The following is a 12,982-nucleotide window of genomic DNA, read 5'->3' as shown; positions in this document are numbered from 1 at the left end:
CCAGTTATCGTTGAATCATAAGTTTAGGAAACCTCGTGACAATGATACGTTACTGTTTTAAGATAAACCCTAGGCCAGAACACGAGCATCACGCCTTTTTCCCGTAATGGTAGGCAGAGACTAAATCTTTCTTGCTCCTTTGACTGATACATACATACATACATACATAAAATCACGCCTCTTTCCCGGAGGGGTAGGCAGAGACTACCTCTTTCCACTTGCCACGATCTCTGCATACTTCCTTCATAACTCTTTTCATGCAAGCTCGGCGGTTTCGGATACTTTCGACGGATTGTTGACTCTAATAGTACTCCCTCAGCACCCACAGCTCTACCAGTCTACCAGTTCCTCAGATCCATTCTTCGAAGAGCATTACCTGTAGCAGGTCCAGCACTATATTGTGCACGCCGATGTTGCGCAGAAGCCGCTGCTCGTGCCTCCGCGGCCGGCCCGTCTCGCCGCCGCCGCTGTTGCCTTGGGTGCAGTACTTTATCATGCGCTGCAGAATCTACGGACAAACATATATCACGTCTTTATTCCTTAAAAGGTAGGCAGAATAGCTTCGAAAGTCATAGTCTGTTGCATTTCTTAGTAACGAACTGAGATTCTTACATACATAAATATGGTCACGTCTATATCCCTTGTGGGGAAGACAGATAGACCAACAGTTTTGATTAGACTGATAAGCCGCGCTCAGCTATTTGGCATAATGATAGAATTGAGATTCAAACAGAGACAGGTTGCTTGCCCATCGCCTAAAAAAGAATCCCAAGTTTGTAAGCCTATCCCTTAGTCGCCTTTTACGACATCCATGGGAAAGAGATGGAGTGGTCCTATTCTTTTTTGTACTGGTGCCGGGAACCACACGGAGATTCAGATAGGGAGTAAAGATGTTTTATTCTAATTTTAATATTCTCACTTCTCATTTGTTTTACTCCAGTTGATTCAAATGAAGTTTTAATCCGTCTATTTAACTAACCATCGAATGTTGTTCATTTACTTATGTGTCTGAACTTGAAGTTTGTTAGTTGTATTAACTTTTTCCCTATTATTCAATATTATAAACATGCAGTGCAGTGTACATCTTTTTTATTCAAGGATTGATAGATGACAAAACATTCAGTGACATTATGTATATACATAGATTATAAACTCTTTTCTAGTATCAGCACACAATAGAACTATACTAACCTATAATTGATCATTTGTTTTACATATGTGGCGCAATTTTTTTTGTAAACGGTTGTTGGTCTTCCAAATAAGTAAATAAATACTAACTACTGTGCTGTGTGGTTCCCGGCACCAATATAAAAAAAGAATAGGACGACTCCGTCTCGTCCCATGGATGTCGTAAAAGGTGACTAAGGGATAGGCTTATATACTTGGGATTCTTCTTTTAGGCGATGGGCTAGCAACCTATCACTATTTGAATCTCAATTCTATCATCGAGCCAAAAAGCTGAACGTGGCCTGTCAGTCTTTTCAAGACTGTTGGCTCTATCTAGCCCGCATGGGATATAGACGTGACTATATGTATGTATGTATGTATAAATACTAACAACATCTGTCGGCAGTAAAGTAACATGAGTAACAAACCTCTTTAATCTTCTTATATTCGTTCATATGGTCGTGCTTGGTCGTTCTGGAAGTATCCAGAACATTGTCCAGCGACGCATTTCTCTCTAGAACAGCCCCGCCGGGCCCAACCGTACCTGTCAAACCTACAAAAAAAAGTTATTAAAAAAAATGTAAAATTTTTTGCTTCAGTCTGTTTTAAGACTTTCTTTAAAATGATTGTATTATGTAAAGAAAATGCTGCAAATATTTCTATAAAATAGAAGACACTGACTGACTGATTGACTGATGAACGACATACCAAACCACACAGATTGAAAACTGGCATATTGGTACTTTTATAGGTGGCTCGGTGACCACGGATCATTGTAACATGATTCGAAACATCCGAGATAAATTAAAGGTACATTACGTGCGCGTTTAATACCTGTTTTATTTATAAATAGTATAATACAACGCGAATAAGTGCCGTGTGGTTCCCGGCACCAATACAAAAAAGAATAGACCACTCCATCTCTTTCCCATGGATGTCGTAAAAGGCGACTAAGGGATAGGCTCACATACTTAGGATTCTTCTTTTAGGCGATGGGCTAGCAACCTGTCACTATTTGAATCTCAATTCTATCTTAAAGCCAAATAGCTGAACGTGGCCTATCAGTCTTTACAAGACTGTTGGCTCTGTCTTCCCCGCAAGGGATATAGACGTAGGTATGTATAATTTTAAAATCAGTTACTTTTATATGGGTGAATAAGTTTAAAATCAGTTACTTTAATATGGTCTAGGTGTGGATTTCCCGAAATTCTTGCGGTAACGATAAATTTTCGGTAAGTACTTTTAGTTTCACTCTGGCGTCAAGTCTCTAGAATGGAAATGAGAATCAAAGAGTTACAACATACCAGAATGATCATCCATCAGGCCAGCCCTGCCTTTGTTGAACACCCATAACTCTGACTTCTCAACGCTTTGTCGCAAGAGGTCCAAGTCTGCCTTGATCTGCTTGTACGATTCCACGTCAGCGTCCGATACTAAAAGTTGGACCTGTACAGAGTGGAGGATTAAGAAAGACTATTTCAAACGAGATTGGTGATTAATTTTGAGCAAAGAACATAAACATAATGTGTAGTTACATACGTACTTATAATCACGTCTATATCCCTTGCGGGGCAGACAGAGCCAACAGTCTTGTAAAGACTGATAGGCCACGCTCAGCGATTTGGCTTTAAGATAGAATTGAGATTCAAATAGTGACAGGTTGCTAGCCCATCGCCTAAAAGAAGAATCCCAAGTTTATAAGCCTACCCCTTAGTCGCCTTTTACGACACCCATGGAAGAGAGATGGAGCGGTCCTATTCTTTTTTCTATTGGTGCCGGGAACCACACGGAACAATAATGTTTAGTTAAAATCTTAAATTGGCTCCCTGTTCTAAGCGATGTGCTAGCGAGCTGAAATCTCTGAATCTCAATTCCATCATTAAGCAAAGCAGTCCCGCTAAATGTGTCCTTCATATCTTGTCATGCTTAGCTCTGCCTACTCCATAAAGTATGAAGAGTAATAGATGCATGAAAAAAACATGTTTCAATGATCTCTTCTTAAATTTAAGAGCTAACTCTTGTCAGTGGAGTGAAGTCGAGCGTCCACCATTCATCACTCTTCTCTTTTAAATATTTTATTTGTTGGTATGTTTTAACGTTTACTTTTTGCTTTATATGATCAGAATATTTTTTACAATGTTACCTGCAAAAAACACTATGATATACATAAACTGTAAGTGTTATTGTTATGCTGTATGTAGGTAAACATTGTGTAACATAGTGAATAAATAAATACATTTATTGAAAAAGGTTCACTTTAACGTGCCGTGTGGTTCCCGGCACCAATGCAAAAAAGAATAGGACCACTCTATCTCTTTCCCATGGATGTCGTATAAGGCGACTAAGGGATAGGCTTACAAACTTGGGATTCTTTTTTAGGCGATGGGCTAGCAATCTGTCACTAGTTGAATCTCAATTCTATCGTTAAGCCAAATAGCTAAATGTGGCCATTCAGTCTTTTCAAGACTTTTGGATCTGTCTACCCCGTAAGGGATATAGACGTGACGATATGTATGTATGTATGTATGTATTTATTGAAAAAGGTTCACTTTAAGTCTTTAAGTAATTACTCATTGATATGAAAACTTTAAAATTTGCACCTGTTTGAAGGCAGCCAAGACCTCCTGCCGCTGACTGAAGTGCCTGAACAGGAGCGCCAGGGCTCCGGACACGAGCGCGGGGGAGGCGCCCTGGGAGCACAGCTGGAGTAACACGCGAAGCACCATTCGGCCTCCACACTCGTCCAGGTCTAAGCCGTCCCTGGTGGTAGAAACTTGCTCAGTAGAAGTAAAAGGAAATCTTCTTTCAGCCTTCTTTTAAGTATGTCTTGAATCACAAACATGTATATGCTTTGCACCTATAATTGTATCGCATTTATAGCAAATAAAGTATTTGTATTGTATTGTATTGCAAAGATTTCTTGAAGAAGAATCGATTTTAAGCGCGTATCGTATTATGGTAGGCAACTAAACAAGTGGATAAGGAAGTGTCTTTTAAAGAAGAACTTATTTTTTTTTGGACAAGTGCACACGATTCATTGCATACTTTGTTTAAAAGAAGTTGCAAAGGAATTTCTAAACGAGCTATTTAAATCAATATATTAACACAAATTTCTTCAATGACATTGTAATTATGGCAATCAAATGATTTATACTTTAGTGTGTGACTGTCAGACATGGATAATCAGCACTAACTGCACGTAGGAAGGTTCAATTCAACTTGACAAAAGTAGGTATTTACAACTACTTATCTATAATCTACACACATACATACACATCAATTTTGAGTGTTGCTAGTGAAGTTCTGGTTAAATCTGTGGCACTAACGTAAGTGCATGTGATTTTTTTCTAGAGAAGTTTAAAGCCGTGGTATTTTTATAATCTTTGACATGAACATTGTAAAATATATAAATTAATTAAGTTATTTTTTAAAATTAGCAATTCCTAAAATTTATCATACAATTTTTTTGTTTGGTTTTAAGCTAGGATTGGATATGCAATATACTAATATTAATAATTCTGTTATACTCTGATAGATTTCAGTAAATAAGATATGAATGTTATGTTGGTTAGACTTATCAAATAATTACATTTTAGAACAAATGCGTTTGATTAAACAGGCATAACTGGCACAAATTGCAAGCGTCTCAAGTTTTCATTGCATATGTATCAGGTTAGTTCTGTGAAGCGTGCTTGGTTAATAGATTAATATCGCATTCAGAATTAGGGGTCACAAGTAATTCCAACAGGAGTGAAGCCTCTGACCTCAATTATATGGACACATTTTTTTTCACAAGTTCCATTTTGTGGGATTTTTTACATCTATCGAGTAAAACTCATGGTAGTAAGTCATGATTCAAAGTCAGTTTAGGGTTTGTTAACAACACATCCATAAAAAAATTCACAATACGACAAAATAATTAATTTTAAAAGGGAATTAAACCACACAGTAGTTTGTAACCAATCAGAGGGCAAATTTTTCTCCATGCTTTTATGAATGTTTATATGTTCCGGGCAGTTAAATTTTGGTAAAAATAAAACTACATCGTATCGTATGGACAAATAATATTAGATATGTTATATTCGTGCTCTTTTGTGTTTTAAGTGTCATTTCTAACATCGCTTATAGGAATGAAAATACTGTTTTGGATTTGGCTAAAACAAAATTTAAGAGTCTAGTACAAGAGTGCAACTAACGAACTAAAATAACGAACGACGTTTTTAAAAATTTGAAAAAATTGAAAGAACGTTAGACGTCAATGTGCCTGATGCTAAGCTATACGAGGTCTTAAGGTCTATATGGCGAGCACCTGCCTTTATGATGCACTACCTCTACGTCGACGCTGCGTAGGCGACGCCCAAAAGAAAGTATACCACAAGCTCAAATAATTCCTATTTGCTCTTGCGTTAAAATTTTTTAAATTGATACATTTTGCGTTTCAAACAGAACATATTGTCATACGCTTTGTATAAGAGTTTTCGAATCCAAAACATATACTTTCACGCCTCTCATGCTAGGCTGGGTTATGGGCCACCATGCATTATATAAGTCCTTACTAACAAATCTACATTTTTTGGTAGACAGCTGTCGGGCACAGTTTGTATCGCTCTGAAATACACGGGGCAGATTAGTTACTATTCTACATAGCAGTTTATATACCACTAACATATGATGGGATCAAATTAAGTACAAATATTTTAAGGTTTGTTTCAATTAAGATATTTGATGGTAAGTACCAATCTCTAGATTTCTGGGTAAAGGAGAGTGAACTTCTTTTTAAAAATATTATTAATTAATATTTATATCTTTGACTTAAACCATTAAAATTTGTATTTAATCTGAGCGGACATAATTATTCATGGCTTATATGTATCATGTTTCAATATTTGTTTAATTAATGCGATATAAAATGAAAGAAAAAAAGAGTACCTATCCATTTTTATCACATAATAAAATTTATTGAAACAATATGACACATGAAAACCAAATAGATATCTCAGAAGACGCACCATACCGATACCAGCTATGTCGCTGACACAGATACAGATTGCACTATTTTCCTCGCGACGCAAAAACGGGTATTACAAGTCAATTAATTTAGACATCAGACAAGTATGATTGGTTTAATTTCTTCAATTATAGATAGTGACAGTTCAAATTTATGTTTTATGTCTTAATTAGTTCAATCTTTATCTGTATATATCATCAATAAGTTCACCATCACCTATATTCCCATCACCGTTTGGACATGCGTTAGTCACTACGTCGTCTAAAAGATTTATGCGATGTCTCGACGTCCTCTTAAAGGTTGTGAATAGAGCATACAAAATAAGAGGGTAGGTAGATATTTTAGAAAATTGTGACACCCTAAAATATTGCTCAACTATAGCAGTCCTTTATTTAGTAGAGATTTAAAACGTTAGCACTTCCAAACCATCCATATTTACCATTATATACATATTTATATATATGGTAAATATTCTTACCCCTTCGCCTCAAATAAAACTGTACTACAAAATATATTCAAACAGATTTTGAAATTCGAAATGAAAACGCCTCTAGACGAGACTCAGCTTATAGTATCTACCCGCAGCTAAAAATGCCCTTGACCAGAGGTTCTGTTTCTGTTACTCCAAGCCCTGGACCCTGGAAAACTGTGGATCCATGGGAAAATCACTGGCAATTACAACTTCTCTTTGCTAAAGGCTTTAGACTTGCACATCTGTTGCTCTCAGTCCTGGAACTTTGAAGTTGGTAAAAGTAGTGGTAAGTTATCTATGGTAAAGTTACCGGCAGCTGAAAATGCCCTCGGCCTGGAGCCCTATGGCCTCGACATCAGCCTTGGCCAGGCTGTCTGCGGTCTTGTCCGCGCTCTGTTCGAACTCCTTCTTGAAGATCGATAGTAAGCAGCTGATGCGGTAGTCTAACCGCACGTCTAGGATGAACTGGAATACAAGTGGAACATACATATAATCGTATAGACAGAACCAAAAGACTTGAAAAGTCTGACAGGCCACATTCAGCTGTTTGGCTTTATGATAGAATTGATTCAAATAGTGACAGGTTGCTAGCCCATCGCCCAAAATACGAATTCCAAGTTTACAAGCCTATCACTTAGTCACCTTTTACGACATCATTTTCTATTTGGTCCCGAGAACCACACGGCACAAAAACAAGTGCAACACTTGAATATATTGTAATCGTCAATTCTGTTTGTGAAGCTTGACCAAAAAATGCCGTTAGCAAAGTAAAAATTACTAAAGTCTGGCTATTTATATCTGAAAATTACCATTATATATTCGTCTCAGAAATAATTCTCTCTCGTATCTGTACGTGATCTCAGTTGCACCCTTTGCCGTTATGTTTCGTGGCCCTAGGTCCGCTTGTCGCCGCTAGCGGGAGTGATGCTTTGGGCTCGACCTCCACGATTGGGAGATGTTCCCCCAGACTAGGTGTTATGTCTGGTAAACGTCGTATGAATATTTTTGCTACAGTCCATAAAAACTTTGATAGCGCGATATAGAATCTTCGTTGCCGTTGGCTGATGGCGCAGCGTGCTTCGCTATGATTGGCTGATGGCGTATGACGTTGCCACACACGTTCCGGCATTTCTCTCTCCCCTTTCCCCGATCAGCGGCATCCTCAGTTTCTAAACCATTGGCTTGCGTAACATACATACATACATAAAATCACGCCTCTATCCCGGAGGAGTAGGCAGAGACTACCTCTTTCCACTTGCCACGATTTTTGCATACTTCCTTCGCTTCATCCACATTCATAACTCTCTTGCGTATCATCTTCAACTCTTACCTGTAATATCTCGATGATCTTGAGTTTAGTGTCCATGACTAGCGGATGTTCCCTGGCCAGCATCAGCGCTGACGCCGACCGCTGCATACCGGTTCCGGCTCCGGTCGCGCCGGTCGTTTGCTGTGTTACATACAATGGCATACAATTTATTTATTTTTTTATATATATTTTTTTTTATATACGGTACAAATTACACAGATTGAGTTAGCCTCGAAGTAAGTTAGAGACTTGTGTTACGAGATACTAACTCAACGATACTATATCTTATAATAAATACTTATATAGATAAACATCCAAGACCCAGGCCAATCAGAAAAAGTTCTTTTCTCAGCATGCCCTGGCCGGGATTCGAACCCGGGACCTCCGATGTCACAGACAAGCGTACTACCGCTGCGCCACAGAGGCCGTCATTACAAAATACAATACAAAATATATATGTATATTACATGTATAGAGGTTCAGATCATGTAGACTCTATAGGACGGTCAAATTTATCTGCCAGTGATTTATCACTACATATGATTAGGTAGTCTTTGTTGACGGTCTGTATATACGCGCTAATCTCGGAAAGTTGTGGACGGATTCTGTTCCTGTTTGTAATGTTGGAAATAGTTTTCTGAGAAAGATCAATAAATGCTACCCGTGCAAAGCCATACGGTTCGTACAAACATACATACTTTCTGAGAAAGATCAATAAATGCTACCCGTGCAAAGCCATACGGTTCGTACAAACAAGTATATTCGTATAAACATACATTCGAACTTACTTCGAGGCTAATTTAATCAGTGTAATTTGTTCCGTATATATTTATTTATAATTAAAAAAAACCATACATATAATCACGTCTATATCCCTTGCGGGGTAGACAGAGCCAACAGTCTTGAAAACACTGATAAGCCACGATCAGCTGTTAGGCTTACTGATAGAATTGAGATTCATATAAAGTGACAGGTTGCAAGCTCGTCGCCTAAACGAGGAATCCCAAGTTTATAATCCTATCCCTTAGTCGCCTTTTACGACATCCATGGAAAAGAGATGGAGTGTTCCTATTCTTTTTCCTATTGGTTCCGGGAACCATACGGCACTAGTGTTAAATTAACCCGCTTGTGAATTCATTGAATGAAAGTTACAAAATTTGATACAAATAATAGTACTGGAACTATACGATCGTTGGAAATGTCTCAATACTCACATTCCTCGGTACAGATCCTAGAGTTATGGACGTCATTACCGCGCCCATATCGCCTATGCTTCTTAATACACCGCCTTCGGCTGCAAAAAAAAACATACTCATTAGATATTATCAAACATTTTTGTGTTGATTTTATTAGTAAAACGTAAAAAAGCCTTTCAGAACACATCGCGCATTCCAACACGTCAACAACATTTACACAGTAAATCTATACTAATATTATAAAGCTGAAGAGTTTGTTTACATACATACATACATAAAATCACGCCTCTTTCCCGGAGGGGTAGGCAGAGACTACCTCTTTCCACTTGCCACGATCTCTGCATACTTCTTTCGCTTCGTCCACATTCATAACTCTCTTCATACAAGCTCGGCGGTTTCGGGTACTTTTGACCTGACCCTTTACCAGGACGTCCTTAATTTGATCAAGATACGTTCGTCTAGGTCTTCCCACTCCGACCTTTCCCTCCACACTCTCCTTGTATATCTGCTTAGTCAACCTGCTTTCATTCATCCTCTCCACATGACCGAACCATCTTAACATACCCTTTTCTATTCCTGTAACTACATCTTCTTTCACATCACAACATTCCCTTATCACGCTGTTCCTTATCCTGTCACTCAATTTCACACCCATCATACTCCTTAACGCTCTCATTTCCACTGCATTTATTCTGCTTTCATGCTTCTTTTGCCATACCCAACTTTCACTCCCATACATTAATGTCGGGACCAACACGCCCCTGTGCACAGCCAGTCGAGCCTTTTTGGATAGTTTCTGACTGCTCATAAAGGCATGCAAAGCTCCATTCACCATGTTCCCCGCGTTCACTCTCCTTTCAATATCACTATCATACTTGCAATCTGATGTAAACTTTGATCCTAGATATACAAACTCTTTCACTTGCTCCACTTTTTCTCCTCCAATCAAAATATTACATGCTGTCATTTCTTTCTCCATTTCAAAAACCAGTGTTTTAGTTTTACTTACGTTCACTTTCATTCCTTTCTCTTTTAAAGCTTCATGCATACAGTCTACCATCTCCTGTAACTCCTCCGCTGATGACGCCAGTATAACCTGATCGTCGGCATAGAGCAGACATTTGACGAGTAACTCATTCATCCTTAATCCACTTTTAGACTCTTTCAAATCTGTCAAACAGCTATCCATAAATAGGTTGAACAGCCACGGTGACGCAACACATCCTTGCCTAACGCCTTTCTCAATCTTAAACCACTCAGTGTGCGCTCCGTTTATCCTGACACAAGCACTCGAATCCTCATATAAGGATTTCAGTGCTCGTATCAAGAGACTGCTCACCCCATGCATAGAAAGTGCTGACCACAATTCATTCCTCTCAACTCTGTCATAGGCCTTTTCCAGATCTACGAATGTGCAATAGACTTTTTGACTCTTGGCCAAAAACTTTTCGGCTATGCACCGCAAGGAAAAGACCTGATCAGTACATCCCATTCCCTTTCGAAATCCCGCTTGAGCATCCCATATTTTGTCATCAGTTTCATTCCTGACTCTATTAATCAATACCTTAGCATACAATTTGCCGACGACGCTAAGCAGGCTTATACCACGATAATTTTTGCAGTCCAGCTGTGACCCTTTTCCTTTGTAAAGTGGCACGATAACAGCCTTACACCAATCTTTTGGTACTCGGCCGCTTCTCCAACACAAATTGAAAAGGCAGTACAACTGACTAGCTACTACGCCTTTTCCTGCTTTAAGCATCTCGACCGACACTCTATCACACCCAGCAGCCTTTCCCGCTTTCATACTCTTAAGTGCTTCCACAATTTCGAACATTTCAATTTCGCCTTCCATCTCATTCTCTTTTTCTTCGCTATAGCAGAAATCTTTCTTATTTCCTTCCTTTTTTTCAAATAAACTTTCAAAATAGTCCTTCTATATCTTTAGTACACATTCTTCTCCTTTCACAACGCTACCATCCTGGCATCTGATCCTAGTCAGCTCTCTGGTTATAGTATTTCCTCGGGCTGACCTTACGGATTTCCAGAATACTTTCAGATTTGACTGAAAGTCTTCTGATAGCCTTTTATCAAAATCCTCTTTATACTCTTCTTTCTTTCTAATCACAGCTTTCTTAACCAAATCTTTCATTTTCTTATATTCCTTACGTGCTTCATTCACATCTTCATCTATAACCTCTTGCATTCTTAAGTTAGCTTTTGCTGCTAACAAATCCAGCCATGCTTTCTTCTTTAATCGCACAAGTTCTTGCACATCTTTACTCATCCACGCATTTTTGTGATTTTTTCCTTTCCTTCTTCTACTTACACCACACACTTCAACAGCTACTTTCACAATTCTTTCTTTAAGTTCCTTCCATCCATCTTCAATATCGCTCATTTCATCTAAATCTTCAAATTCATCCTTCAGTCTATTAATATACTTCTTACCTACATCCATATCTTGCAAATTTTCCACTTTTACTCTTTCCAAAGCGCTGGTTTGCTCCCTTACCCTGTGCCGCCAGCGATTGAAGATACCCCTTATCCGGGATATCACCAGTAAATGGTCCGAGTTTGTTTGTTTGTTTGAACGAGCTAATCTCAAGAACTACAAGTTCGAATTGAAAAAATCTTTTGCGTTGAATAGAACATTTATCGAGGAAGGATTAAGGCTATATAACATCACGCTGCAATTATAAGTAGCAAAGAAATAATGAAAAATGTGAAAAAAAAAAACGGGGAAAATTATTCATCCTTGAGGGCTTCAATGATGCCCAAAATAACAATTCCACGCGGACATAGTCACGGGCACAGCTAGTATAAAAATAATCATTCAACGCTCTGATAATACATTACGTGGCCCAAACATTGTCAACATATGGCCAATGTGAAATGTCAAATTCTTTTTTTTTTAATAAATCATAAAAAAAATTTAAATTCGGTATCATTCCAAAACATACGCCATGCTGGTTTCACATCATATACTCACGTTTGGGCGTCTCCTTTTCTTGGTCAGCTTGAAAATACAAACATTTACCAATAAATTTTGTACCCTATGATATTGTAAAAAAAAACAATACATTACAAACTATGGAAGCGGTGCCGTGTGGTTCCTGGCATCGTTAGAAAAAAGAATAGGACCACTCCATCAATTTCCCATGGATGTCGTAAAAGGCGACTAAGGGCTTATAAACTTGGGATTCTTCTTTTAGGCGACAGGCTAGCGACCTGTCACTATTTGAATCTCAATTCTATCATTAAGCCAAACAGCTGACCGTGGCCTATCAGTCTTTAAGACTGTTGGCTCTGTCTACCCCGCAAGGGATACGATAGACGTGATTGTGTGTGTGTGTGTATACGGAAGCGGTAGTAGATATAATACATACATACATACATAAAATCACGCCTCTTTCCCGGAGGGGTAGGCAGAGACTACCTCTTTCCACTTGCCACGATCTCTGCATACTTCTTTCGCTTCGTCCACATTCATAACTCTCTTCATACAAGCTCGGCGGTTTCGGGTACTTTTGACCTGACCCTTTACCAGGACGTCCTTAATTTGATCAAGATACGTTCGTCTAGGTCTTCCCACTCCGACCTTTCCCTCCACACTCTCCTTGTATATCTGCTTAGTCAACCTGCTTTCATTCATCCTCTCCACATGACCGAACCATCTTAACATACCCTTTTCTATTCCTGTAACTACATCTTCTTTCACATCACAACATTCCCTTATCACGCTGTTCCTTATCCTGTCACTCAATTTCACACCCATCATACTCCTTAACGCTCTCATTTCCACTGCATTTATTCTGCTTTCATGCTTC

The 12,982-nt window shown here is 38.6% G+C and overlaps 1 protein-coding gene across 5 annotated transcripts in view; it reads right to left on the bottom strand.

The window, feature by feature from the left end:
• Positions 1-12,982, bottom strand: part of LOC106139652 (inositol 1,4,5-trisphosphate receptor) — a 77,341-nt gene that overhangs the window by 35,155 nt on the left and 29,204 nt on the right. For 4 of the 5 annotated variants that reach the window (XR_009657389.1, XR_009657390.1, XM_060951582.1 and 1 more), the window contains 8 exons: positions 12,145-12,171; positions 9,171-9,250; positions 7,978-8,097; positions 6,958-7,112; positions 3,768-3,927; positions 2,472-2,613; positions 1,596-1,720; positions 377-508 (listed from right to left, as the gene is read on the bottom strand). Coding sequence is in view for 2 of the 5 variants with exons in the window: in XM_060951582.1 (XP_060807565.1) it covers positions 377-508; positions 1,596-1,720; positions 2,472-2,613; positions 3,768-3,927; positions 6,958-7,112; positions 7,978-8,097; positions 9,171-9,250; positions 12,145-12,171 (941 nt within the window). In the remaining 3 variants the exon portion in view is untranslated. The remainder of the gene's footprint in view (positions 1-376; positions 509-1,595; positions 1,721-2,471; positions 2,614-3,767; positions 3,928-6,957; positions 7,113-7,977; positions 8,098-9,170; positions 9,251-12,144; positions 12,172-12,982) is intronic. The other variant, XR_009657391.1, reaches the window with a different exon arrangement.

This window comes from Amyelois transitella, chromosome 25 (assembly GCF_032362555.1).
Source record: "Amyelois transitella isolate CPQ chromosome 25, ilAmyTran1.1, whole genome shotgun sequence".
NCBI classification, from domain to species: Eukaryota; Metazoa; Arthropoda; class Insecta; order Lepidoptera; family Pyralidae; genus Amyelois; species Amyelois transitella.
Note: the sequence above shows the minus strand (reverse complement) of the source record. Positions and strands in the feature narration are given on the sequence as shown.